We start from the raw sequence: 27,928 nt of genomic DNA, 5'->3' as shown, positions 1-27,928 counted from the left end.
GGTGGGATGAGGGGAGGAAAGGAGATGAGGGGAGGAAAGGAAACAAGTATTTATTAAGCACCTACTATTTGCTGGGCACTATGTTTAGAACTTTACAAATAGTATCTCATTTCATTTTCACAATAACCCTGGGAGATAGGTGCTATTACTATCTCCATTTTACAGTTGAAGAAATTGAGGCAGACATTGGTGAGGTGACTTGCCTGGATCTGAACTCAAGAGATACCTTGTTACTATCTCTGTTCTCTGTGCTGTCATTGCTACAATTCATTCCCCTTTTCTAGAAAGAAAACTAGTAGTTGCTGGTCTTTATTCTAGGTTTTGTTATTTCCAGTGTTGAAAGAGTTCTAGAGAAATGAGTGCATCTGAATAGAAATGGGGAGAGATATCCCACCTCTGTAAGAGCTAGCTACGTTCTCTAGGGAATTACCAAAACTTTGGTGTCCCTCTGCAATAGCACTATTCCTTAGTCTGCCCAAGCAGATTCTTAGGATAGGTGGTAATCAGACAAAGATGAATCATTGTGAATTGAAAGTCGATAGACACAGAGTAAGTTTGAGAGCCACCAAGGATCTAGGAGCTGAAGGGAAGGGTGCATCAGTAGGTATTCTATGTGAACCCATTTTTTAGATTCTTCATTGGTACTTACACGAGAGTTCCTCATTTTCAAATGTATGCTGCAGCCAACTAATACTCCTGCTTCTATGGCAGGCAGTAGGATATGAGGAGGCAGCAACTATCATTACCTTCTAATTTACCTATGGGTGAGGATTTACCCGAGAGTATCCCACACCACTTGCCTTGACTTGTGGTAACCTTTAGGTGCCTCCAACCCTTCTGAGTTCAACATGATGGTCTTTCAACCTTATGGGAGTAGTAGGGGAACTCCTCAGCCTCTGTATTTTCCCTAACCCACTATCAACACTGTGTAGGTATGGGTTTGTGTGTGTGTTTATTTAAAATAATTCCTTATAGAAACAGTGGTAAATGAAGTAGCTCTTAGCATTAAAAAACAGGTGAAGAAGTCTTATGCCAAGGAAAACTGGTAGCTGCCTAACTAAATAAAGCTACCCTTACAATAATGCCCACTGTCCCCACTGCTTACCCCTCACTTCCCAGATATAGGCCCCATGGACTCAGAACTCTAAGGAAAGGGCTGGGGAATGGCAGATATGGGAGAGGGAAGCTGTGAGGGTAGATGATAAGGGTTCTGTCTGGATTATCCCCTCCTTTGGAAAACCCAGGGCTCCTATCAGGCCAGCATTTCCTCCCTTCTCTCTGCCCCCACCTTCTTGTTCTTGCCCAAAGCCAGGCATCTCGCCTCTCTGTAGGGTGAGCAGATAGAGGCATATTGCTTCTGGCAGAAACTACAAATTTGAGGAACTCAAGGGAAATGGTGAGTAGTGGGAGAGAAAGGTCATACCTGAGGACTGGAAAGGAGTGTTGACCTAGCTGGAGCTGAGGAGGGATGGGTTTTTCAGTCTGGTGGATTGAGGGTAGTGGTAGTAACAAACAGCCAGTTGACTGAAGTGGTGGATACTAGGATCCGGAAACAAGAGGGCTAGTGGGGTGAGTGGGGAGATGAGAAATTCGGGTCAGAGGAAGAAGATGCCTGAGTTCTTTGGGGATAATCAAGGGTTGAGGAAATTATATGGAAAGACTTAGGGCCAGACACCTGGGTCCTGGAAAGGCTATGGGGCTGAGGGCCTGGACACCTGAGTCTTTGGGAGCATCAAATGCAGGGGAATAAGAAGTGAGAGACTGGGAGATATCCTTGCCTAGCAGGGGATGGGAAGAAGGGAATTAGGAACCCGGGAAGGGGAGGGGTGAAAAGTCTGGAGACTGGGTGGGTCTGGTCATGGGTACTTCTGGAATTTGGAATCTGAAAGGATTACGTGAATGTGAATAGGGAAGGAATCACCACAGCTTCTTTTCCCCTTCCACAGGACCCCAGGCTACTCTTAGTCTTCCTCTTCCTCTTCCTCCTGAGCGCCTCCCATTCCCAAACTCCCTGTGAGAGCCACGAAGTGGCTAGCAAGCTGGAAACCAACTGTGAATCCCTTGGTCTGAAGTCTGTGCCATTGAAGCTGCCCCCAAAAACTACCACTCTCCTCCTTCAGAAGAATGACCTGAAATCCTTCTCCACTTCTTCCCTCAGTCTTCTAACCCAACTCACTGAGCTCAACTTGGCTAAAAATAATATGAGTGTCCTGGTGGCAGATGAGAAACTTCCACTCCTCTCAATCCTTGATCTCTCTGATAATGACCTACAGACCCTTCCCCAACTAAGGTACTTTCTCCCCTCTCTCACATCGCTTGACCTCTCCAGAAATGCCCTGAAGTCTCTCTCCGCAGAAATCCTGGCTGGTCTGGATTGCTTAGAGAACCTCTACCTTCGAGGCAACGAGCTGAGGAGTCTGCCCCCAAACTTTCTGAAAGCAGCACGCAAACTCGAGAAGCTGGATCTGGCAAACAATTACTTGGAACAACTGTCAGCAGACCTGTTGGCAGATCTTGAGAATCTAAATACCCTCTTCCTACAGAATAACCTGCTCTCTGTCCTTCCGGCTGGCTTCTTTGAGAACAATCTCTTCCTGTCTTATGTCTTCCTCCATTCCAATCCATGGAACTGCAGCTGTGAATTTCGATACCTACATGACTGGCTACAGGAAAATTGGGGTAATGTCTACCTCTGGAAGGAAGGTATGAATGTCAAGGTCATGACTCCAACTGTGGAGAGTGTAGAGTGTGAGGTTCCCTTTAGAACACCTGCCTACAACTTCTCTTTGAACTGCCCCATCACTGTGAATTATGCTTATGACAGCTATGATAAGTATGATGGGCTAACTGTGAAAGGGGTCCCAGAATCTGAAACTACTACTATTCCAAACACCGTCTCCCTGGAGCATTCCACAGTCCTTAACAGATCAAAAATGACCATGACAGAACTCACCACATCCCCAAAAACTGCAGAAAAAACCACATTCCCAAATCCCCAAAGGTCCACCATATTCCTTAACCCAAAAACAGCTGTGTTCCCAACAATGCCAGAACTCACTAGGTTATTTATCTCCTCAGAAGCTCCTACAATCCAGGTTACTTCAGAACCCACTACATTCTCAGAGAATCTGGAAACAACCAGGCCCCCAACCTCTCCAGAAGCCATCACATTCCCTGTAACCTCAGAAAAAGCCATGCTCCAAACCACCCCAGAACTTGTCACATTTCCAGCCACAAATTCCATTGCACATACTTCTCCCCTGCCTGTTACCTCCCCAAGTCTCTCTTCAACTTTAACCCTCCTGAATTCCAAAATTCTCCCACCAAATGAAGCTCTAGGAAGCTCAGGTGATCCCAGCAATTCCTCTCCCCTTTCCATCTCCTGCTGCCTTTTCTCTCTGAGGTTCTACATTTTTGGAATAGCTTGGGTTCTGGTCTCTTCCATTGTTCTCATTCTCTTCTTAGCTCTAGCCCAGCCCCCACCTCACCTGCCAAGGACCCATGCTTTTATGGAGGACATTCCCAAACCACAGGCCACTGTCCACCTTGAGCTCCTTAAGGGGAAGGAGGTGATAGTCCCTAGAGCTTGCCTCCTTTATCTTGAGGGATTAATACCCTCCTTCCGCACTAGACTCTTTTTGTGGGTACAGTCCAATGGCCGAGTGGGCCCTCTGACTCTGAAGAGGAAACCATCTGCCATAAGCCTGGGTCGAGGGGGAGACCTACTGGGGTCAGTCAGCATCAGGTATTCAGGTCACAGCCTCTGAGAAGTGCTTCTATAAACAAACCCTGTCATGCTCAGATTCCTAGACAGAATCTAGCATCCTAAATGACTTGGGAAAGATCAGTGTGGATGTGGCATACTCTTCTGAAATCTAGGGGCAGCATATGAATCCAAAATAAAAATTTCTTCTAGTAATCAGTTCTTACTGTGTGTATTGGGCAGGGGTGGGGGAGAAAGATTTTAGGTCTTGGGGGTGGTAAGATATACTGGTGGGGTAGTACTATCTACATTGCCACATTCCCTCTCCCCATCACAGATTTTGAGTTTGAAGTGGTGGTGGGACATTCAAGAAGAGATGTCCTGAAAGCATTTGGAGATGGGGCTGGATTCAAGTGGGTAACAAAGCAGCGACCAAAGATGGTAGGAAAGAAGACTAACCGGGACACGAGGGGGAAGCATTGGAGGAAGTAGATATGAATGAAATGGAGACACAGCATAAGGAGGGAAAAGATTGAATTTCTAAGTCACATGCATTAACATTTTTTTTTCAATTGCAGAAAAGTTTAGTTTTTTCTGAAGTTTGAACCATAGAACTCTCTTGATGCTCTTTCCTCTACACCACAATGTCTTGGTGTGATAGGCTTGGGATACCCCCCCCCCCCCCCCAAGTAGAATCCTTTGGGGGAGAGAAAATAAGTAGATTGTTCCCCTGGAACACTAGGGTCCTCCAGTGCTAACTTCCTATTCCCCCAGAATCTCAAAACATTTTATCTCCTGGAAAGACTCTCGTCTCGTTACCTTCCCAAATGAGTCCCAACAGACCTTTCTCCTTTCCTTGAGACATCCTCTTTCCTGACCACCTAACCTCCTCTTCTAGCACCCAGCACAGACGGAACAAATATTTAGGATTTCAGCCCACAATTATCTCCTGAGATCCAGCCCCACATCTCCAACTGCTTTCAAGACATCTCTTCTTGGACACCCCACCACTTCAAACTCAAAATTTCAAAATCCAGACAAATCACAATGTCCCCAAACCTTCCACCCACCTCTATTTAACTTTACTTTTTAATGCCAAAGGAAATACCATCCTCAAAGTCATCCAGGCTGAAAACATCAAAATCCCTTTACTATGGAATGTTGCACCAGGTTCAAGCCTGACTTCTTACACATTGATGTCAGAGGTTTTAAAAAGGTTAATGTTTATAAAAAAAAATTATTGTCCTCTTCTGTATTCTTAAAGACCTTTCAATGATCACCTTTATTAACTTAATTTTAGTTTGCATATGGGTTAAGGAGCCAATGATCATATCCACATTTGCACCTTCACATTTTGCAACTGCAAAAAAAATCAACAAATGTTTATCTTTTACAGCTACAAAAGGCTAAAAGATGTTACCCCACAGTTTATCCTTTATGCCCGTTTACCTTACCTCTTTACCAACTGGCTATAGCATAGAATGCCTTGTCTGATGTTATTAATAACAACCACAGAACATCAGAACTAGAAGAAGCCTGTAAGAACATGGAGCCCAATCCCCTCATTTTACAGATGTGAAAACCGACACCCTGAGATCAAGTAATGTGCTTGAGCTCACACAGCTAGTTTTAATCTTATGCTTTGTTTTTAACTTAGAAAAGAGGTCAGTAGAATATTTACTCTCCTTCCCCAATGCCAATGTGGTTTGTTCAATTTTAGGTTGGAACTGTTCCTTTACCATACTTTGGGCTTCTTTACTTTCCTGGTCTATAGGAAGCCTACTGCTCCATATCTCCATCTAGGAGTGGGTCTTAAGAAGGCTTCAGGTTACATCAAAGTGCCCACAAGGTGCAAAGGTAACAAAAGCACTGTCCCGGATCAAGAGACTTGGATTCTAGTGCCTGCTTTGCCACTGTGTGACTGTGAAGCTTACTTTCTCTGTCTAGGTCTCAATTTCCTCCTCTATAAAATGAGTGTTGAATTGAATGTGCTCAAAGATCCCTTCCAGAACTGATTCCATTACTTTGATTTGCTTACACTATTAAAATGTTGATAATTATAACCTAGCAGAAGAGTGAGTCTAGATGTAAATTTGGGCAACTTGACCTCAACTCAACCTTACCAGCTTAAGCCATCTAACAAAGAAACCCAAGGCCCAGTGACTTGCCCAAGGGAGTAAGCAGCAAAGGTAGAATCTGATACCTGATCCTGACTCCAAATCCAAGGATTTTTCTGTTGGACTTCACTGTCTTTTGCTCTCCTAAATGACCCTTCCCACCCCAAACCTGCAACCAAATGCCTAGGTTAGCTGTTTCCTTGTTACTGAAAAGAATTTTTTCTTTCTCCTCTTTCCTTCACCTTTGTAAATCCTAACCAATTTTACAATTCGATTTAAGTCCCTGCTCCCTCCCTGATGCTGCATATTATCTCCCTGTATAGATTATCAAGGGCTCCCCATTGGCAGCGATTTGTATGTCTCCAAAGAGGCAGGTGATCATCAGTGCTTACTACAAAGACTGGTCCCCATTCACTGACCATAATAATATTGCTCACTTGCCCCATCCACTCTCCCTTCAGACTGGGAAGTTAGTTTGTCTCCCACATTCTTCCCTGTAGCAATTGGGCTTCAGCTCTTTCAAGGGACATCCATTTCCCACCCTAGCTCCCAACAAAAGCAGGGAATATGAGAACTGCAGAACATTTCCATGATTCTAGAAAAACAGCTGAAGTAATGACAAGTCCCTTACTATAGTTAAATATATTTTTGTAAAATCATCATATATTTTCACCATCATTTTTAAGATTAAAAAAAAAAAAAAGGCAGACAACCTGTACCCCAGGAACCCAATGAAAGCAGCCCCTGTCCTCAGGCTGAGGGAGAATAAAGGACCCAAGCACATACAGAGGCAAACACCTCTTGCTTCCTTATGACTGTCACTTGTAATGACAGAAATGTGGGAACATGTGGAGTGCGGAGGGGCCCTGGTCTTGATCAGTGTGGAAGTTAGGCAGATACCAAATTTCAACCCTGTCTCTCTTTTTGTGAGGCAACTGGGATGAAGTGAGCAGCCCAGAATAACACAGCTAGTAAGTGTTATGTGTCTGAGGCTAGATCTATCCATTTCATCACCTAGCTGCCCCAATCCTGTCTCTTACTGGGCATTTACTAGGCCCTATGCTAAGGATGGGGACTGAGAGAAGTATTCAACCTCACCATGGGGCTTCTACTTTACTACAGGCGCTCTCCTCTGCTTCCTCCCTTTTTTCTTTCCTACTAACTTAGTTTCCCTGCTTGGGAAGCAAGCAGAAATATTCTATCAGCCAAGGAACATCATCCCTAGGTGTCCAACTGCACTGTGGAACTTAAAACCATCCAAGCTGTTGCTTCTGCCAGCATCTCCTTGCCCTCCCCCCTCCTCCAGGGGATGTTGCTGGGGTGGAGGTGCCAAGAGTTATGATGACAAGTCCCAGGCTCTTTGGGGGAACCTAGAGGCCACAGGAAAAGGGAAGCAGAGTCCAAGCTGGAGCAGGGGACAGATCAAAGTCCTTTATATCAGGAGAAACCACATGGGGGGGGGGGAAGGAAGAATGAAGGAGTTGGGGGAAATAAATAGAATGAGAGGCTGAGGGGGGCAGAATCCAGACACCCCCTTTGGGAGGTGAATATATGGTAAGGGCGGGGAGGACTAAAGCTCAGGGGGTGTGGGGGGGTAGGGACTCCTCAAATCCCCATTCCTGGGAGCCACGTCCTCCTGATCCGCAGGTACCCATGGGGCTCCTCAACCACTGAGAAAGAACTTCTTGTAGGCTTTGTTCATCTGCTCCAAGAAGATAAAAGTGAGGACAGTATGGGGGCCAAGACGGGCATAGTAAGGAGTGAATCCCTTCCAGAGGCTGAAGAATCCTTCATATCGAATGACCTTCACCAACACATCCTGTCAAGCAACAAGGGGTGGGCTTAGGGGATGAGAGGAACACCAACCCCTCCCAACCCACACTGTTCCTCCCAACCAAGGGACCCAAGTATGAAAACTCCCAGGCCTTAGTCCATGGATGAATACAGGCCAAATATTTTACATAATATTTGCTTATTAAATGTTGAACAAAGAGATAGGTGAATAACTTCCCTCAATTCCCCAAATTCTCACCAATCCATTCTTATACTCGGGCTTCCCATCAATCATTCGCATATTCTGGATCCTGGGGTGAACACAAGAAGAGGTGAACAACAGGTTAGAGCCGTGGAGAAAGCTGGGGCCTGGGTGGAATGGAATGGGACCAAGGCTAACAATCTTTGATCATGGATTTATAACTAGAAGAGCCCTTTAATGTTTTCTAGCTTCATTCTACCATATTACAATTGAGGGAAAATGAAGAAAAGAGACCAGGTCTTCTTGATTCCAAGTCCAGAGCTCAAAAAATGGTATACCTGGTTTGCTGTCCTATTGAGCTATCATCTCCATCTGAACAATGGTAAGTGCATATGTGAAAACCCAGACATCCCCTTGCCTTTGCCTTAGAGACCTTGAGCCCACCTGGTTTTAACAATGTCCACAGGCATAGAGGCTGCTGTGGTGACCAGTCCACTGATCATACTGGCACAGAAGTGACAGAAGATGTTGTCAGAGAAGTGACCTACAGTGGCAGGAGAAAGAGAAAACAGTTTAAACCCTTGGAATGGCTGGAGCAGCATGGACTGGGGACCAGATGTTCAGGCGGGTGGGGAAGGTCTGGGACTCACCTGAATCCAAGAGAAACTGCTTAGACTGTGAATAAGAAGCAAGTTGGGCCGCATTGACAACAACAGCTCTAGCCATGGTAGGGATACAACCCTAGCATTAAGAGAAAAAGCAACATGTCAGCCCCCACCTCCTGCCCCATTCTCTCCCCTAATCATCAAGCCTCTTCCACTCACCCTCCAAAGGGTAGGGACCCCCTCTTCTCTGACAATCCTCAAGAGGGCATCAAAAACATTCTTGTAGCCTCTACGCTGATCTAATGGCACCCTGCAAAGAGTGAATGAGGTTAAGAATGGAAGGGAAGGGCAGGAGAGGGGATCTGGAAAGAGCCAAGGTCATGAAGGAAAGGACCAAGAACGACCAAGTGGTGATTCTACTCTCTTTGCATTATAAAGAACCACAGTACTTCACAGTCAGAACCATCAATCCCCTCATTTTATAGTTGAAAACATTGCATCCAGAGAAATAAACTGACTTGCCCAAAATTAGAGTGGAAGTAGTAGAACTAGAACCTGTCTCCAGACTGTCAATTCACTGCTTTTCCCAAGCCAATGGTCCCTAGAGAGTCTGGGGTCGTAGGTCCTTAGGTAGGATTTAGGCATGACTCACCGACCATCAGCTGTCATACGAATCAGGGCAACTTCAGCAGGTGTTCCCACAAAGGCTCCTGTGGCACCTGCGGTCATGCCAATCACAGCCTTCAGCAAGAAGCCAGGGGGTGTCCCATCTGCCCCAGTCAAGCGTTCAAAGAGAACAGTGTAAATGCCAAGGCGAGTTGTTGTGTAGGTCGCCTGGCGTAGGAGGCCAGCAGACAGCCTGATGGAAGGAGAAGGCTGGTTAGGAACTCAAGCATCAAGGCCCAATGGGAAAGGGGAAACCCCTTCTTTGGCCCTTCCTTCTAACAGCTCCAATGAGAAGAGCTGGCCATGGTGCCACACAGCTGCCAGGGTCTGATTCCCAGTCCCCATGCCTCCCCTACAGCGTCTGCCCCCTTCATTTCCCCAAAGGCCCACCAGGCCTCTAGTTCTCAGGTCCCTGGCCCTAGATTTACCCTGTGTAGATGCCTCGAAGCCCTTCAGCCCTCAGGATGCTGGCAAGGGCGTGGAAGCTGGTCTTGTATTCCCGGGTTTTGGCCCCTTCCCCACTCAGCTGCATTCGGTTCTTCACCAGGTCTAGAGGCTGCACAAAAACAGTGGCCCCCATCCTGAGGTGGGGGAAGAAGGGGGCTCAGAGACAGACCCTCAGAATCTCCATCCTGAGTGCCTCGGGTGCTCAGAGCAACAGCGCTGAGACACGTGCCGTGTGAAAGTGGACGGGCCAGGTGTGCCCACCGGGGTCCGAATTCGGGCTAAGTGTTGACGCAACTTTTCAAAGACTGGCTGTGCCAGGCCAGGGGGTCGCGCTGAGCTCGGGGCCGGGTCGGCGGGTTGTAATGACCCGGGGATCGGCAGGCCCGAGGGCCGAAGAGGGGACGGAGGTGTAATGGGGGCTCTGTGAAGGAGGGCCACGCGTCCGGCAGTCCAGGGCGATCGTGCGGTGGGAGCCGTGCAGCGTGGGGGCCGCGGGGGGGGTAACGGGCCGTGAGCAACGTCCGCGCTACCCCCGAGGCCGATCGGCCGTGCCGCCCCGTCCGTCCCCGGAGAAGCGCCCGGCTTCCAGCCCGGGCCAGGACATGTGTGGGGAAGAGAACGCTTACCCAGCCAGGCCCCCGAACAGGAACTTGACTGACTTGGGGGACGTGCGGGGCTTTAAAGCCACTTCGCCGCCCCCAGGAGTCGCCGCCGCCGCCATCTCCACTAATGCCCAGCTGCACCAGGGCCCGTGAACGCGCGCCCCCACACGCACCCAAGGTGACACTGCGCGCGCGCGCACGCGTCCTTGCTCACACTCTCCGCGTTCCCTCTCTTCAAGTCCAGGCAGCCCCGCCTTCTCCCCAGCCCCAGCACCGCTTCAGCTGGAAGCTGGCACGCAGGCGCAGAAAAGAGGCGACCAGGAAGTGGACCACTACCAGAGTAGTGAGGCAGAGGATTGGAGGCGGAGCTTGGAGAATAATGTTGGAGGTGGAGGTGGGTTTGAAGTTCGCGGAGAAGGGCGTAAATAAGAAGAGAGAGCTGGGGGAACTGAAATAAACGAGCGATGGATAGCGCATGGGCATCATTAGCATGGAGGCCCCAGAGAGCTAGAGAAAGCGGGAAAATCTCGTGAGATCAGGGAAGCCGGGGGAGTGACGAGGGAGATTCTCGCGACAATTGGCTTTAGTGTTTGGAGGATGAGGGAAGTGAGGAAGCTCTCGCGAGACTTAAATGAACCTGAGGTAGCGGCGGCGGCTCCAGCAGCCCTGGGAGGGAGTAGAGGTTTGTAAACTGGGAATCCCCGGGGGCAGCGGGAGCGGAAATCTTCCCTGAAGGATGGGAAAAGACTTTGCAGGAGGTTTCTTGGGCCACCTAGGCTTCCTCCACATCTGTAGCTATCCTTGTCGCCTTAATTCCCAGCTTTAACCGGCTGGCCCACTTTTGATGTCCCGTGGGCCCAGGTGTTGGGGGCCGGAAGTCCCTTTTAAGGGATGGGGGGGTCCTGCAGGTCCGGAAGTGCTCCTTGCCTCTTCTCTTTTACCGGAAGTTCCTCTTTCCATTTGGTTTCTCCCCTTTTACCCACAAATCACAAAACTTGAGTGGACCTAGAGGCCCCTACTGCCCCACCTTGTTAAGAACTGTCATTTCGCCTTCCCCATCCCCCCCCAGTACCACAGAGAGTTCGGGCTGGGTGAAAGTTTACTTGACCTGGGAGGGATATCCTTGGGGTTTAGGGGATGGGCCTGGGGCGCTGAAACAGAACTCCATTCTCTTTTTGGCTACAGGACTTCGTCCTCCCCAACCTGTGGCTGCTGCTGCTACCATGCGTCCTGAGGCCTTCCCATTCCCTGTGCTAATGGCTACCGTCCTATGGGGGATCACCCCCACTTGGGGGCTCATCCGAGCCGTGAGTCTGGGGACTTGGGCCCAGGGTGAGCTGAGCTTAGGACAACAGGTTCCCTATACAGAGTGGATCCCCAACCTTTTCTTACTCCATGGGTGTTAGAAAGAATGCTAGATTAGGAGCCAAAGGACCAGAATTCTCCAGCAGTTACTACCATTGTGTTAATTACTTACCATCTTTGGGCCTTAAGTTTCTTCGTTTGCTAAATGAGAGGTTTGGATTAAATCCCCTTCCAATTCTAAATTATATGTATCCAATATTAGAATTGAGGAAGGGAGGGGGCAGGGTTTCATCGGGCCGAAGGGGAGCACTGAATCTTATGTTACCAGACCTCTGACCACAACACCAGCATGGACTTTGCAGACCTTCCTGCCCTTTTTGGGGCTTCCCTGAGCCAAGAAGGGCTCCAGGTAAGTTGCTTATCATACACAAGTTTAGATCAGTGGGCATAAAGGGCTAGGTAAACAGTAAACTTAGTAATATAATGGAACTATAGTCAGAAGACCTAGTTTAGAAACTTGAATTTGTTGCTTTGTATCTTTGTGACATTGGGCAAATCACTTTTCTTCTCTGTGGCTCAGTATTCTCATCTGTAAAGTATAAGGGTTAGACTAGGTCAGGTAACTTGGGGTTCGTGAACTTTTTTTACATTTTGATGACTTTAAGTACAATTGAATCCTTCTGTAATTTTATGTATTTCATTTTATGCATTTAAAAACATTATTCTGAGAAGGCTTTACCAGACTTCCAAAGAAGTCCATGACACAAAAAAGTTAAGCCCTGGCTTTTTCATATTTTATAGCTAGAACTCTATAGCAGCATGTATTTAATTGGTGCTAGATTGGAGAGATTGATGGTTTGTACTTGGGAGGGAAGAGAGTTTATAATCAAGTTGAGAATTACTTCCTAGGAGAGTGAATAGTATGGTAGGGTTGAGATAGAAGTAGGTATCCTGAGCAAAAGCTTATCCTGCAGAAAGCCTGGAGTCTGGTGGTTGTGAAGGATGGTGTACACCCGAGGCAAGAAGTGGAGGATGAAAGTAGCTACTAGGGGAGAGGGTACTCAAGTGTGCAGGAATCTTACTGGAGAATTTGGGATAGTTATTCCAAAGGAGATTGTTTACAACTGGATGTTTCTAGTTAAGTTGGGTCTCTGCCTAATCTTATTCCCTCTCCCAGGGGTTCCTAGTGGAGGCTCATCCTGCCAATGCCTGTAGTCCTATAAATCCTCCACCTCTTGCTCCTGCCAATGGTTCTGCCTTTATTGCCCTGCTTCGGAGATTTGACTGCAACTTTGATCTCAAGGTGGGGAATGGGAATAGGGATGGTGGAAGCAGAGGTCTGGAGTGATTGGGTAGGGATTACTCTGACTCGGTTTCATCCTCACAGGTTCTAAATGCCCAGAAGGCTGGGTACAGGGCAGCTGTGGTCTACAATGTGAATTCCAATGAACTTTTGAATATGGTGTGGAATAGTGGTAAGAGTTGGGTTACCTGAGTCCTTAAGGAGTGGGGGGGGAGGTGAAGGGAGGTGGGGATGCCTGGGTCCCTGGTATGACAGTCCCATTCCTGCAGAGGAAATTCAGCAGCAGATCTGGATCCCATCAGTGTTTGTGGGAGAGACAAGCTCAGAGTACCTGCGCTCCCTCTTTGTCTACGACAAGGGGTATGATGTGTCTTCCCTGTCCTTAACCCCTGATTCATATCTGGTGTGTTCCTAATCCTTTTCCCACCCTAGATCTTTTCATTCACTATTTTCCTCTCCACCTTGTGTCCCCTGCCCCCTCCTCCTCCCCCATGCTCTTATAATTATTCTTTTATCTCAGTCTGACATACCATATTCCAGAGTCATTAAGCTCTGGTGGGAAGGGCACAGGACTCATGAGTTTGAATCCCTGCTCTTCCATTTCTTAAGTTTTATGACTGTGGCAGGTCTCTCTGAGCCTGTTTCCTCATTTGCAAAATATGAACAAGCAACTTGTATTGCCTATGCCACAGGTTTGTTGTGAGGAAGTTTTGTACACCATAAAGTATTAGAGAAATATGAGCTTTTGCACTTGAGTTTTTATTTCCCTTCCTTTTCCCTCGCTTCCAGTCCTTGAATGCCCCCCCCATTGCTATGCTCTCTGATCCCTCCCTCCCATTGTCCCTTCCTAGGGCCCGAGTCTTGCTGGTCCCAGACAACACCTTCCCTCTAGGCTATTACCTCATTCCCTTCACTGGGGTTGTGGGCCTGCTGGTTCTGGCCATGGGGGCTGTGCTGGTGAGTTAACTTTGGGCAAGGTCTGTTTTTCTGGGGGTTTGGGAAAGAGGCATAGACTGTGAAGTCACGCCAGCTCTATGAGGGGAGAGGAAACCTGGATTGAACTGGCCAGGCCTTTTTGATGCTTCCAGGGTGGGTTCCTCTCCTTTCTTCTGCCAGGTAGTGTCTTTCCTCTTCCCCCTGCCAGGTAGTTCGATGTATACAGCACCGGAAGCGGCTCCAAAGGAACCGACTGAGCAAAGAACAGCTGAAACAGATTCCCACCCATAACTATCAGAAGGGTGAGGCAGGGTTCTGGGATGACCTTCCATACAGGCAAGAGGCAGGGAGGACAGACCCAAACACTATCAAGGTCTGGGTATCAGTGTCTGAAAACAAGAGATAGAAGGCAGGAAAGGCTCCATAGACCAGAGCAAGGGTAAAAGAGAAAAGGCACAAAACAGAAAAAGGGGCTAAAGGCAAGAAAAACAAAAAACCTCAGGCCTAGTGTCCATATAAGGCTGGAGCTGAGGTCTGGCCCTTCCTTCCCCATTTCTGCTCATCTTCCCTTCTCCAAACCACTTCCCCTCACCTCTACCCCTTGCTGGCCTGATCCCTCTGTTCATCACTTCCTACTCTCCCACCATCCTCCTCCAGCCTGCCTTTTCTGCATTGAGTCCGTTGACCTTGGACAAATCTTTTTCTATCCTGGCCTCTAGTTTTCCTATTTGTTTAAAAAAAAAAAGTGATTAGGATTGGAAGGTAGAGAGGTAAGGTAGATTAAGTTGGCATAAGCAGCACATTGCAGGGACTTTTTACTATTGAGTTTGTATAGCTGGATTTAGTTAGGGAAAACACCTAAAATGGGGATTTTAACCTGGGGTTTTTAAAAAATATTTTGATAACTATTTCAATTATTCATTTTCACAAAACATTCTGAGAAGGGGGTTCATGATACAAGAGATTAATAACCCTTAAACCAGAATCAAGTCAATGATAGGCTAAGTAGGGGCCTTCATCTCATTCTTTTCCCAACTAGGTGATGAATATGATGTATGTGCCATCTGCCTGGAAGACTATGAGGATGGGGACAAGCTGAGGATACTACCATGTGCTCATGGTAAGGAATACTTCGCCCCCAAGGGTGTTGTTACTCTATTTCCCTTCTTATGTGACCCATTTCTATCTTGGTCTTTTCCTAGCCTATCATAGCCACTGTGTGGATCTCTGGCTCACCCAAACCCGGAAGACTTGTCCAATCTGCAAACAGCCAGTTCACCAAGAACCTGGGGAAGAAGAGGAAGAGCAGGAAGCAGAGGAGGATGGGGACAATGGAAATCCAGTCTCTGAACGGACCCCCCTTTTAGGCCCCTCTAGCACCCTCCCACCCTCCTTTGGTACCCTCTCCTCTACCCTTCCAGAAGAACCTTCTACCTCCCCATCCACCTCGGCTCTTCTTGTCTGACCTGAATTTGCACCTTCCTTCTTTGAGGATTTCCTGGGGTAGGGCCAGGCCCTTCCCCTTCTACATCTAAAGATTTTCATTGTTGGGTTAATAAAATTGTTTGTTTCTGGACCAGGGGTGGAGTCTTTCTCAGGACCCCCTCCCTCACGAACACCTTTAGTCTAGTTGTTTTTCTTGGTGGAGGAGGGAAAGGAAGGAATGCTGAAATGACAAGTAGCTTTTCTTTCCTAGTGCTTACTAGGAGGCGACAATCTTCCAGAAGGGGGAAAAGTTACACACCACCCTTTAAGACTTGGGACCTCCCAGCATTACTGAGGCACATTACTGAACTGTTTTGCTTTTCCCTGGAACCCACAGATGGTAGGGCCAGCTCTTCTGGAATTCACCCTGTTTTGGCAGATTCCAGTCCTCATCACACACACCTTTATTAGTAGAATCTTTTATTCATATTCCAATATAAGTTTCCAGAAAAAAAAACCAACAAAAATTTTTCAAAAAAAAAAAAAAAAATCTTCCCAACTACACACAGGAAGGAGGTTCAAAAGGAAAGGGGGGGGCACCTGTCCATCCAACCTGGCCCCCCCCCCAGGTGTAGTTTTGGCAGCAACAAGTGGGTGGGGGAATGGCCCAAAAAAACAATGGTGAGGAAAATGGTGCAGAAGCCTTGGGGAAGAAGGGGGGGGCAGGGAGGGTCAGTATTGAGAGCGTCGAAGGTGGGAAGCCATTTCATAACACTTCTTGTTGATCATTCCCCCATGGATACCTTCCTTCCCCATCAGCAGGACTAGCGCTAAGAATAGAAGAAAAGGAAGATTTGAGTACTCCCAGCCCCTACCACTTGTAACCAATTCTAAGCCTGTTAGTCAACAACCCCACATCTAACACCTCAAACACTATTCTAGGTGGAAAAATAGATGAAAAAGCTAAGGAAGTAAACAAACCCTCACCAGAAAGCAAAATTTTAGCCAGTATTTATCTAACAATATACTTTAAAGACACACCTGCATTTAAACATTTTGTGTTTAAGATTAGGGACCAGAAGATTGTCACAACTTACTCTTGGCAGTCATGGTAACAGTGAGGTTGAAGGTGGGAGCACCCCCGGTGCTCTTTGTACGAAGGTCCATGGTGTACTCTCCATCTAGCAGCAGCGAATCCCTGATCACTGAACATTTCTGGCCCCCAAGTGTCAGCCCATTTACGAAGAAAGTTGAACGATCTTTGCCAACCAATACAGCTACTTCAGCTGGCTATAGCATGGAATGAGGGAGGCACATAGAAGGATGAAGTTAAGAATCTAAGAACTGTGTGGCTTTCTCCCACTCCTCCCCCTCCCTGTTTGTGTGGGTAATTCTTCCAAGGAAGTTTGGGTCTGAATGTAAACAGATGAGTGTATAATTCCTCAAGAACTCACTTCAACAGCCCCTCACCATTTTCCCAAGAGGTAAAAGATTGGGAGAGTCAACTCAAAATCTACTATAAACTGTTAAGATGAAAAGTAGGAGAGCCAAGAGTCTGTGAAAGATGAGGGTATATGAAAGCACATGGCTTTTTCCCCTCAGGAAAGCAGAAGCAGAGGAGGAGGGGCCGGGGATAGAACAAAGCTGCTATGCCCTTATTTGGGCAAAGGCTCAGCCAAGCTCAGAGTGGGGGCCCTGGATTCCTGGGTCTGAGAACATTAGTTGGTGGTTTGGGGCCCAGATGACAACTAGGGGTGGGAGCCCAATGGATCCTGCAAACTCTAGCAACCAGAAAACTTTATTTTTTGGTAGCAGTGGTGCTAATGCAAGGGAGCTGGTAGCTCTCTCATATCAAAAATAACTTAAAGCACCCTCTCTACCCTCTACACCCCCCACACCCCACCAACCCCACATCCGGCCACTGAGCTCCCGGAAATCCCCACTTCAAACTTCCGCTCCCCCTCCCCACTTCCGGGCAAGCTAAACTGGGGAGAGAGCCCTCTGACCTTTATGACTCCCTATTCCACCCTCCTACCCCCAACCAAACTTCCCTAAAACTTCCCCGTTCAACCCCACTTCTGACATTAAAACGGATTGAGGGAAATGGAGAGGCGAGATGAATTCCTTTACGGAAATTTGCCAATGGGGAAGGGTGCAATAGCAGGACCCCAAATGAGTAAGGCCATGGGGAAATACGGGGGCTGAAGAAAAGCTTGTAAGGAGGTGCAGGGAGTGGCAATGCCCTGAGAGAACAGGCCCGAGCCAGGCCTGGCCAGGAGTAGCCCCTAGGCACCAAGAAGCTCCAGGAGCCTTGGCTTCCTTCTACTCCCCCACCCCCCCCATGGGGGCGAACAATGGTGGAACGAGTGGGGGCGCGTATGCATGCAACCGGAAGTGCAGGGGCGCCCCGCCATCCCCTTAAAAAAAAAAAGGTTAAGGGGGAAAAATCTCCCATCCACCCCGCCCCGCCCTGGGGGAGGCGGAAGTGTCTGATGAACCGGGCGGCTGGCGCCCCTCCCCGCCCTGTGCCCCGGATGTAACGCCCTCCCTCAGAACCGTGGTGGTGCTAGGAGGACTATGGAGCGGGAGTCCCAGGAATTTGGGGGAAAAACGGTCGAGGGGGGAGGGCGGGTTTGCAATGCTACCCGAGAATCCATTTAAAGGCCTCGGCGCAAAAAGTCAAAAGGAAAATGTGGTGAGAGGTGAAAGCCAGGCCTTCGAGAAGAGGAAGGATGGGAAACCACTTCTCTGCCCCTTGTCCCGTTACCCCAGCGCCAGCGTCTTCCGCGCGGCACCCAAGTGTCCCCACAACTGCCCAAATTCACTTACATCCTGTTACCGCCCAGCCTGGCCGAGATTTCTCAACCAAACCGACCCTCAGGCCCCCAATCTCTCCGGCTGTTCTGCTCCTAACCCTTAACTTCCCCATCCCCCCACCAGCCCTGAAATTTAAAAAAAAAACAAAAACCCGACCAAACCTCCAAATGCATCTCCCGCTTTCCAATGCACCCCAAAATGAACTTCCCCCCCAAACAGCCTCCAGGCCCTAGCTTGCCCCCTTTCTATATACCGTGATATTGGCGAAGGTTTTCCCGGGAACGGCGGCCCAGACCGAGGGCGAGTCTTTATAGCCGACTATGGCCGCGTCCTGACAGGTCCCGTCCGCCATGAGGTTGTCGATGTAGGCGTTCCAACCGGCCATATCGCTGGCGGTCTGGCTCTGCTGCTACTGCGGGCAGGGGGTGGCGGAGAGCTCGGAACACGCGCTGCTGTCCGGACTCGCTGCTCCGTTCTCTCTGCTGCCTTCAGCTCTGCTTCCTGCTCGTCCTGCTGCTCCTCCTCCCCCCTCCCCCCTCCTTTTTTTTTTCCTGCAAGCGACAGTGGAGGCGGGGCCGCCTCTTCTTTCCCCCTCCGCCTCCCCTGAGACCAAAAACTTTGCAAATAACAATTTTTAAAACTACTCCCCCTCCCCAGTAGCCAAATTTGCTGAATGCATTAAAAGGACCTCTGGGCGGGAGTGGGGGTGGGAATGTAGGGTTAGGATGTTAGGCGCATCTTAGGGAATAAATCAAACTCCGGTAGGGGATAAGGACGGTGAAAACGGACACTATGCAAGCCCCAAATAATGCAAATCGTAGGAAGGTCTGGCATAAACCGGGTTAAATTTTTAACACTCTTTTTCTACCCCAGCCCCCAGCTCGGAATGCAGGGATGATTTACTCAGCCGCATGCGCTGGAAGGCCCAGGAGGAGCCGGAACTTGGGGAGGGCTGGGCGAGGCAGGCAGGGATGGAAGGAAAAGTCTCCTCCCCAGCGGGCCGTAAAGGGGTGGGGATCGTGGAAGTGGAAATTGGGAGTCGCCGCTGCGCCTGCGCGGGGATACGCATGCTCAGATTTTTTTTTTTTTTTTAGCCGGGGAGGGAAGGAAACGTGTCTCGCTCTGGGTTCCCTGGTCGCTTCTCCCGCCAATGCAGTCTTATTTTCTCTCTTGGCAGGGAGAAAGTAGAGGGAAAGAAAGGAAGGCTTACTAGGTTCCTCTGTTGCCCCTTTGGGGTCCTACGTGTGCCACTTCCCCACTCTAAGCAGGCCCTACGCCGCTCTCTCCAGTCTCTAGTTTCGCTGGGGAAATATCCCTCCGCTTTCGGCGGGACGGGAGCCCCACCCATAGCGCGGCCCGCCCCCCCCCGCTCCCCTCCCCTCCCCCCCCCCTGCCGCCAGGTTTGAGGCCGACTGGGCCGAGACTTGGGGAAGCCTCTGGCGGGGAGGGACGAGCTACGGGGGGAGGACGGAGGGATGGGACCACAGACTAGAGCACGTTGGAGGAGCGAGGGCCATGGAAGCTTTTTTTTTCCTCCAAACTTTTTGCCGGGACACGAAGCGGTTTGCCAGCTTCCGGGCCCGCTGGGCACGAGGCGGGGCAGGGAGGGGCCGAGGCGATCCGGGCTGCTGGGGCTGACGGAGCGAGCTTCTCCCCCCTCCCCATATTCCCCCCGACCAGGGGCTTGGCCGCTTCCGGTCGGCTTGCTTTCACTTAATTTCTAGAATCCCACGGGGTCTCTGCAGTCCAGGGGGACCCAGGTGCCGGTCCCTAATGCGCGAAGCCGCCCTGACTTCTGCCCTGGGCGGTGCCGTATTCTAGGGCTCGTGGCAGGCACTCGCCTCCCCGGATCGCCTGACCTCTGCCACCCCCCCCCCCCCGCCCCAAGTCTGCACTCACCGAAGGGCGGAGCGGAAAATAACCGGGGGGCGGGGGGGGCGGGACAGGCCCAGATTTTGGGAGATAAGCGAAGGGGGAGGGAGGGGCCCGGATGAGATAACGTGAGGTCGGCTTTGGGCATAGATGGTAATGGGATTGTGGGGAGAGAATCCCGAGACCCAAGTGAGTCAGGCCGAGTGATTGGAGGCGCAGAGCCGGGCTGGGAGGGTGGTGAGTCACGGAGGCCCCCAGGCGCCTGGGCGAAGGAGCTCTCGTCTGGGAGGAGACACTAGAAACTCCCAGGCGGGTCCGTTTGCTTTTCTTCTTCTCTGTCCTTCTACGGAGAGAGGGAGGGAGCACTGAGTAAAAGCCTGGGGCAAAGTCTCATTTAGAGAAACCAGAGGAGGCCGAGAGCCTCAGATTTAGGAGAGTTAAAGATTTAAGGCCTCAGAAGCAGAAAGAAACGAACTCTGAGGTGCAAAGACAGAATGAGGGACTCAGGCACAGTAGACAAGACAGAAAGAGCCATGATGGACCGGGAGATGTGAGGGTACAAATGATGGCACATAAAAGGAGACAGAAGCAAAGGCCCAACGAAAGACATGGAAAGACCAGGGAAAGATGGAGGCAAAAATTAATTCCGAGACTAAGAGACCAGGAGACATTTACAAAGTTTCAATCAAAAGTAGTAGTCACTAGGATAGACAGAAGACTGACACAGGAAGGCAAAAACAAATAGACTTGGAAATAAACATAGGGAGACAGACTCTGAAACTTAGTAGATAGAGAGACTCAAGAGTAGAGACAGACTTGGAAATAGACGAAGGGAAACAGATAAGAGACTTAGAAATAAAAATACTCAGAGACCCAAAGATAAACATTGACAAGAAATAGACACATAAGTATATGATCACAGTTTCAGAGGCAGAAGGGATGAGGAAACATCTACAATACTTGCTCAAGGTCACACATAAAAAATGGCAAAATCAGGACTCAAATTCAGGTCTTTCGACACAAATCCAGACCTCTTTTGAATGTACCAGGACAGAAAGAAACTTGAGACCGATTTGGTGAGGCAGCGAAACAAGCAGATTCCAAATTATTCAATCTTGATTTTGGAAAGAACTTCAAAGGTCATCTAAGCCCAACTTCCCAATGTAGGAATCTCCTCTGGTTGCATCACCAAGACAGGTGTTCAGTAAGCCTATATTTGAACTTAAACATTGGGAGAAGGAAAAAGAGATACTGGGCAAACTTCAGATGGACATAGATACTAAGGGACAGAGAGACAGAGGAAGCCAGGAACAGATTCGGGCAGAGAAAGACATTCAGAAACAGACTTAACTAAGAAGAAACTAATAGAAAAGAAAAAAAAAATAGAGCAGAAAGAGACTAACAGAGAGACACAGACAAGGACCCAGAGACGAGATTCCAATGGAGATACAAGGAGACAGACGAAAATAGAGAGGAAAAAAGACAGAGGCTGATCAAGAAAGAGACAGGAAGATTGAGGCCCACAAAGGTCTGTGTTTAAGTTTGCACACTGTGTAGGAGGTACAGGGTTCCTTTCCTTTGAGAACTGATCCTTGAGGGAGGAGAGATCATCAGCTTTAAGAAACCTAAGAAGATAGACCTTTTGAACTCCAGTGGTTGGTAGAAACCTATATTCATACTGAGGCCCTTGGGCCAAATCCTGATCCCTCCCAATTTCCCCTTAAGACCCACTGCCGACGTGCCTCTTTACCAGGAGGTATGTGGATGAGTGTAACTTCCCCTCCCCCAAGACCCCTCAGCAGTCTGTGCATGAAGGGGTAGAGGCTCATGTTACCCATTTGCCCTTTTCTAAAGGTTCATCTTTAACCTTTGCTGCTGGAAATTCAACCCAGGCAATGGGTAAGGGAAAGGTTTAATAGCTGACCCCCCCCCCAGCTAAGCCCCTTTTGTGGGTGGCGAAATTAAGGGGGGGGTGACTTTTTAGGGGAGGGCACAGCATCAGTAGAGGGGGAGGAGTGTTTTAGGGACTGTGAATTTGCCTTCGGTGGGCAACTACTAGCTGCCAGTCACTGAGCTGGGGAGGGGTAGACAGGGGAGGGGCTGGCCATAGGGGCGGGGTCAGTAATAAATGCCAGGGTTAGGAGTGATAGCCTGACACTGTCCCAGCAGCAGTCCATACCCCCAGACCTTGTCCAAGGAACACCAGCTGTGGTGAGACCTCTTAGGCCCGATTCTAGAGGGGTAGGGGAGGGGCAGGGATGGGTTCTCTCCCTCACCTCCTACAATAAGCTGTAATTCATAGCCACAGACTGGGGAGAGACTGGAGAGAGACTGGAAAATGAGAAAGTTGGAGGGGATGGAGAGATAGATAGCTGAATGGGGGAGAGGTTGGAGTAGAGCCTAGAGGTGTTAAAGGAGGAAACAAGGATTTGGGGAAGACAAGACAAAGAGGAGAGGGAGATGGGATAAGGTAGAGACATAGCCAGAATGTGAGAATGATGGGGAGGAACGTGAAGAGTAGGGTAAGGGGGGGTGGGGGGAATAGGAAGAGGAGAGAGAGACAAAACTAGACAGGGGGGAGAGGAAGAATAGAGATGGGAGAACTAAAAGAATTAGGAGAAGTGGTATAGGGAACATAGTAGATTAAAACAGAGGTAAGGTATTGGGGGACTGGAGGTAGGGACATGGATAGGATGGCAGGATAATGAGAGTGAAATGAAGGAAAAGAGAGTCTGAGAAGGTTGGGGGGAGATGAAAGGGATTGGGGGGTAATTAAAAGGGAAAAGATTTTCTAGCATAAGTTGGTGGGGGGATGGGAGGAGTTCTGAGTAAGGAAAGGGAGCTGGGCTTCTCTGGTCTATGACCTTTTTCTAGGCTATTTTTAGTACCAGCACCTGCCTTCCTGGCTTGAGGAAAGACTTAAAGGGCATGGGAGCTTTTGGGGGTGTTTTTTTTGGTTCTTTAAAAACTTCTTCACTGACAAAGTCCACAGCCATGGCAATGCAGAAGATTTTTGCAAGAGAAATCCTAGATTCTAGGGGGAACCCCACAGTGGAGGTGGATCTATACACAGCCAAAGGTGAGAAGGGAGCCTGCATGTCTTCAAATGTATCTCCAAACACACCTCTTCCTGACTTCTCTCCACAACTTTTCTTGGATTCTATAGCCCACACATCCCTGTTACCCCTTCCTGGTATATTCCAGACCCAAACTAAATTGAGTCCCTTAATCACCCAAACCTCGGTTCCTCCCAGACTGCTTCTCAGCTAACCACTTCTCCAGCCCCCAGGACTCAGAAATAAGATCTATTTATCCTTTTGTCCCTCTTTTTCCTTGGTTTCTGTTTTGGGACCCTAGAACCTAGGTTTCCTCCCACTTGGGCTCTTGAGAGGGAAGTAGTCTTAACTCATTTCTACCCCTTACTCCTCAGGCCGATTCAGAGCTGCTGTACCCAGTGGGGCCTCCACTGGGATTTATGAAGCTCTGGAGCTGAGAGATGGAGATAAAAGCAGATACCTGGGGAAAGGTGAGATATTACTTTAAAGAAATTGTATTTGTTTGGGGAGAAATGGGAGGGTGGGCAGAGTATTGTACCCCATGGATGGTATTTGTGAACTTGGGATCTTTTTAGTCTAGGAAGACAGAACCTTATTGATCCCCAACCTCTGCTCTCTTCCGTAGGGGTGCTGAAGGCTGTGGAACACATCAATAAGACTTTGGCCCCTGCTTTACTGGAGAAGGTAATAGTCAAGAGAACTGCCAGAAATCCCTCAAATTTGTCCTCTCTCCCCTATTCCTGGTACTTTCCCCTTTTTCACCCTCCATTCCCCACAGTCATTAATTATGACCTGAGCCTCTTAGGTCCTTGCTTAATTCAACCACAATCAGTCCCTTGTATGTCTTTGTTTTTTGTGTTCTCTCATCCAGAAATTGAGTGTTGTGGATCAAGAAAAAGTTGATAAATTCATGATTGAACTTGATGGGACAGAGAACAAATGTGAGTGAGGGGGTTTCAAAGGAGAGGGGACCAGAGAATAACCCCATTCCCAAAGGGAGAGGGGGCTGGAGGGGAGAAGGGTCTCACTCCAAGTGAAGAAGTATCTCACATCATCGGTTTCTCTACAGCCAAGTTTGGGGCCAATGCCATCCTGGGTGTGTCTCTGGCTGTATGTAAGGCAGGAGCAGCAGAGAAGGGAGTACCCCTCTACAGACACATCGCGGATCTTGCTGGGAATCCAGACCTTGTGCTGCCAGTACCGGTTAGCTTTTTTTGACCCTGGGACAAGGGTCATTCCTTTCAACTTAGCCTTAAGACAGAAGTTACCCCCCATTTTCAAGGGTAAAAACTCTTTAGGAAATCTAGACCCTACTTCACTGCCCAGATGGATCGCTTCCTAAAGTATAGCCTCCTTCTCTGTGTTGCTTTCTAGTTCAGCACCCTATTCTCTTTCCCAGGATAAGGGCCTGGGAATGTCTTTCCTTAACTCTCATCCTATTCCTTGCAGTCCTTTGTGTAGTCTGGATCACTTACATCTCAAATAGAGTCTAACTTCAAATCAACAAGCATTTATTAAGTTCCTACTATGTACAAGGCATTGTGCCAGGCACTGGGGATACAAAAATGAAAGGGGGCACAATCCTGTCATCAGTTATTTTACAGGATAATAAGGGAGGAACCTATATGAACTACAAATAGGAATAATACAAGGTAGAATGTAATAAAGGCAGAAAAATTATTCGTTCCAGCAAAGAGTAGTAGCTGAGTCATCAGGCATATATCCATTCTTGGAGGAGGTAGTACCTGAGCTAGGTAGAGGAATTTCCTTCCAAGCAAGAGGATTTCCTTCCAGCTCTAAATTTATAATCCTGATTTCAACAGGCAAAAATGTGGAAAGAGTGTATTATAAGGTGGGTGTAGGAAGAAAACAGGTGACTATGATGTTTGACTGAAATACAGACTGAACAAAGGAGTTGGAGTGGATTATCATATGCCCAAAACTACAATATTATTTCATAGGCCATTTGGTTATCACATTTTGCACTACTAATGTAAAATAAGGCTAAGTATACACTGAAACTGGATGATAGACAGCCTTGAAGGAAATATAAGGAGTCTGTATTCTATACAATAGGATAGTGAGCCACTGAAGACTTCGGAGCAGACTTTTGCTTCAGACGATTTTAGAAGTTGTGTGAAGGACCAAGAAAGGTGCAGATCATTGAATCTGGAATTGAAAAAGGAATGATGGATGAAGGGAGAGGAGAGATGGGGCTAAGAGGCGAGTGAAGGTCTGAGAAAGAGGGGAGTGGCATGAGAGGGATGGACATAAGAGATGTGGTGGAGGTAAAATCAACTACAACCAGTCTTGTTTGTGCAAAGGGACTGTTTACCATTTGAGAGTGGAGACCATGTCTTAGAGTTTCCTCCTGAGTCACTGAATTAAATTCTTCCCTTAGGGAAATCTTTTGAATTTAATGTCCAGTCTTCCCTCTACAGCTCAAGTCTTTCCTTATGCTACAGTCCTAGTGTTATCTCACTCCCTCTCTCCCACTATGGTCAGAATCTGAACCTCCCTCCACTTAATTTCCCCCAGGCCTTCAATGTAATCAATGGGGGATCCCATGCTGGAAACAAATTGGCCATGCAGGAGTTCATGATCCTGCCCGTGGGGGCTTCATCGTTCAGAGAGGCGATGCGTATTGGGGCTGAAGTCTACCACCATCTAAAGGGTGTCATCAAGGCTAAGTACGGGAAGGATGCCACAAATGTAGGCGATGAGGGTGGGTTTGCCCCCAACATCTTGGAGAACAATGAAGGTCAGTCAGTGGGGTGAGGAGGGGGGAGGGAAAGAATGGGTCCATAAAGGGAATAGGGGCTAGAGGGAAAACTGGGGTTTTACTTCTTTAATTTCCCCTTTACCCCCAGCCTTGGAGTTGCTGAAAACAGCCATCCAGGCAGCTGGTTACCCAGACAAGGTGGTGATTGGCATGGATGTTGCTGCCTCTGAGTTCTATAGAAGTGGGAAATATGATCTTGACTTCAAATCCCCTGATGATCCTGCCCGGTACATCTCTGGGGAGAAGCTCGGGGAGCTATATAAGAGCTTCATCAAGAACTACCCTGGTAAGGGACTCAAGGACCCTATCCTTCCTTCCCCCTTACAGAACTCCAGAACCTTATTCCCTTGCCTCCCTAATTTATTCTGTCTACTGTATTTTCTTTGATCCTAGTGGTCTCTCTTACTGCTACACCTAATAATAATAACATATATCTTAATAATAATAATAACATATATATAACTCCTGTATTGAGAAGCAGAGCTGGGATTCCCAACACAGGCCCTCTGAATCCAGACCCAGTGTTCTTGCCCCTCCTTTGTGCACAAGGTTAGAGCTGTGATTTGAATCCAGGATCTCTGACAACAGGGCCGTTGTTTTTTCCACTCCATCAAAGCACCTCTCTCTGTTCTTACTCTAACCCTCTCCCCATGATCTCCTTCATTCCCCACACAGTGGTTTCCATTGAGGACCCCTTTGACCAGGATGACTGGGCCACATGGACTTCATTTCTTTCTGGAGTTAACATCCAGATTGTGGGTGATGACCTCACTGTCACCAACCCCAAGCGCATTGCCCAAGCTGTAGAAAAGCGAGCCTGTAACTGCCTCTTACTGAAAGTCAACCAGATTGGCTCTGTCACCGAATCCATCCAGGCGTGAGTCCCGAGTGGGCAAGATGGAGGGAGGTGGGAATCACCCCATGTTCTAGAAATTTGCCCATTAATTAGTTATCCTCCTACACACATATCCCTGGTCCAATCTCCCTCTATCCAGAAGCCTCACCAGGAAAATTCAAAGTAAAAAAATCTTCACTTCCTCTTCTCCCCAAAAGGTCAGTGGTCATTTCCCCATTGCTCTTTCACTCTTGTCAAGAATCCCTGATACATGTTTTGTGTACACATGATCCTCTCCCCATCACCTCCCTCCCCCAGCCAAGTTCTTTGAATATATTGTAAGCACTTTAAAAATGGATGTAGTGTGAATGGATGAATGACCTGGGTTCAAACAAAGGGATCATGGGATCACAGACTTAGGGCCGGAAGGGGTCTCAAGCTATGTAGCCCAACTCCCCCTTTTTAGAGATGAGGAAATTCGTCTGTAAGGAGGCTGAGACTTGCCCAGGGTCCTCTGGGTAGTAGGTGTCAGAGGTAGAGTTTGAACCCGAGTCGTCTGAGTTGAGTCAATGTTCTTTCCGCTGTAATGAGCCTGGGCCCCTCTCTCTTGTAGTTGCAAACTGGCACAGACTAATGGCTGGGGAGTGATGGTTAGCCACCGATCTGGAGAAACAGAAGACACCTTCATAGCTGATTTGGTGGTGGGACTCTGCACTGGCCAGGTAGGGAACAGGACGTCCCCTCATCTCCTTGTGGCCACCAGAGCTAAGTCTTCTGGAAGCTCTCACTCGACCCTGAATTTCCTCTTTCCCCATATGTTTCTCATCCCTGGATTGTAGCATTTCTCCATTTGACTCTGTAACTTTCCTCCTTTGTCTCATTATATTAGATCAAGACCGGGGCCCCTTGTCGTTCTGAACGGCTGGCCAAATACAATCAGCTCATGAGGTACCTGGATGCTGCAGGGGGAAGGGATGGAAGGGAGGTTGGGGGTGTCCAAGGGAAAAAGTGAGGCAGAGGTAGAACAGGAAGTGGCCATTCTCACTGCTGTTTTATTTCCTGCCTAGGATTGAGGAGGCTCTTGGAGACAAGGCTGTCTTTGCTGGGCGGAAGTTCCGTAACCCCAAGGCCAAGTAAATGGAGGGCACCATGTCCTAGATCAACAGAGGCATCTGAGTTCATCACTGTCTCTACCACTCCTCTCAATAAAGCACTTTGGACAGCAAGAATGACTAGGGCATCATGGTTTGGGATCAGAAAAGGACATCTTAGCCTCAGGGAGAGGACAGGAGAAAGGGACATCCGTGTTGAAAAGGGAATAGCAGCACCGTGGAATAAAAACACCACAGACTTGTAGGCAGCAGACTTGAGGGTGAAGGTCTATATGACCTTCCCCTTTTTCAGTCTGTTTCCTCATTTATAAAATGGAGGTAATAATATTTGTACCATCTACCTTCTGGGGCTGTTGTGAAAATCAAATGA

The 27,928-nt window shown here is 48.4% G+C and overlaps 5 protein-coding genes across 11 annotated transcripts; 3 read left to right on the top strand and 2 right to left on the bottom strand.

Annotated features, from left to right (window-relative positions):
- The first annotated feature begins 218 nt into the window (after positions 1–218).
- GP1BA (glycoprotein Ib platelet subunit alpha) lies at positions 219–5,776 on the top strand. Its single transcript, XM_027857136.1, has 2 exons — positions 219–1,396; positions 1,947–5,776. The coding sequence occupies exons 1-2, from the start codon at positions 1,394–1,396 to the stop codon at positions 3,765–3,767; spliced, it is 1,824 nt and encodes a 607-aa protein (XP_027712937.1). The 5' UTR covers positions 219–1,393; the 3' UTR covers positions 3,768–5,776.
- A 1,450-nt stretch (positions 5,777–7,226) lies between these two features.
- SLC25A11 (solute carrier family 25 member 11) lies at positions 7,227–10,283 on the bottom strand. Its single transcript, XM_027857140.1, has 8 exons — positions 10,140–10,283; positions 9,495–9,647; positions 9,053–9,259; positions 8,620–8,710; positions 8,446–8,536; positions 8,240–8,339; positions 7,853–7,904; positions 7,227–7,639 (listed from the first exon to the last, which is right to left on the bottom strand). The coding sequence occupies exons 1-8, from the start codon at positions 10,232–10,234 to the stop codon at positions 7,484–7,486; spliced, it is 945 nt and encodes a 314-aa protein (XP_027712941.1). The 5' UTR covers positions 10,235–10,283; the 3' UTR covers positions 7,227–7,483.
- Positions 10,284–10,401: 118 nt separating this feature from the next.
- RNF167 (ring finger protein 167) lies at positions 10,402–15,235 on the top strand. Of its 3 annotated transcripts, none has more exons than XM_027857138.1 (10): positions 10,402–10,509; positions 11,301–11,422; positions 11,749–11,829; positions 12,598–12,723; positions 12,808–12,895; positions 12,993–13,083; positions 13,575–13,680; positions 13,868–13,961; positions 14,699–14,779; positions 14,862–15,235. In XM_027857138.1, the coding sequence occupies exons 2-10, from the start codon at positions 11,339–11,341 to the stop codon at positions 15,122–15,124; spliced, it is 1,014 nt and encodes a 337-aa protein (XP_027712939.1). In that variant the 5' UTR covers positions 10,402–10,509; positions 11,301–11,338; the 3' UTR covers positions 15,125–15,235. The 3 variants fall into 3 exon arrangements, with proteins under 3 accessions (XP_027712939.1, XP_027712938.1, XP_027712940.1); XM_027857137.1 differs by lacking the exon at positions 10,402–10,509 and adding an exon at positions 10,553–10,797; XM_027857139.1 differs by lacking the exon at positions 10,402–10,509 and having other exon boundaries at positions 11,356–11,447.
- A 312-nt stretch (positions 15,236–15,547) lies between these two features.
- On the bottom strand, positions 15,548–18,403 carry PFN1 (profilin 1). The gene is made up of 3 exons (XM_027857141.1): positions 18,155–18,403; positions 16,182–16,374; positions 15,548–15,914 (listed from the first exon to the last, which is right to left on the bottom strand). Exons 1-3 carry the CDS (start codon positions 18,284–18,286, stop codon positions 15,817–15,819), a joined length of 423 nt encoding a protein of 140 aa, XP_027712942.1. The 5' UTR covers positions 18,287–18,403; the 3' UTR covers positions 15,548–15,816.
- A 1,498-nt stretch (positions 18,404–19,901) lies between these two features.
- On the top strand, positions 19,902–27,923 carry ENO3 (enolase 3). Of its 5 annotated transcripts, none has more exons than XM_027857169.1 (13): positions 19,931–19,962; positions 21,628–21,672; positions 22,759–22,852; positions 23,204–23,299; positions 23,455–23,513; positions 23,701–23,770; positions 23,899–24,032; positions 25,368–25,590; positions 25,700–25,897; positions 26,287–26,488; positions 27,060–27,168; positions 27,336–27,394; positions 27,514–27,923. In XM_027857169.1, the coding sequence occupies exons 3-13, from the start codon at positions 22,768–22,770 to the stop codon at positions 27,581–27,583; spliced, it is 1,305 nt and encodes a 434-aa protein (XP_027712970.1). In that variant the 5' UTR covers positions 19,931–19,962; positions 21,628–21,672; positions 22,759–22,767; the 3' UTR covers positions 27,584–27,923. The 5 variants fall into 5 exon arrangements, with proteins under 5 accessions (XP_027712965.1, XP_027712970.1, XP_027712966.1 ...); XM_027857165.1 differs by having other exon boundaries at positions 19,938–19,962; positions 22,766–22,852; XM_027857164.1 differs by lacking the exon at positions 21,628–21,672 and having other exon boundaries at positions 19,902–19,962.
- The last annotated feature ends 5 nt before the right edge of the window (positions 27,924–27,928 follow it).

This window comes from Vombatus ursinus, unplaced genomic scaffold (genome assembly GCF_900497805.2).
Source record: "Vombatus ursinus unplaced genomic scaffold, bare-nosed wombat genome assembly UNPS02011916.1, whole genome shotgun sequence".
NCBI classification, from domain to species: domain Eukaryota; kingdom Metazoa; phylum Chordata; class Mammalia; order Diprotodontia; family Vombatidae; genus Vombatus; species Vombatus ursinus.
This window is presented reverse-complemented; position numbering and strand designations above follow the sequence as displayed.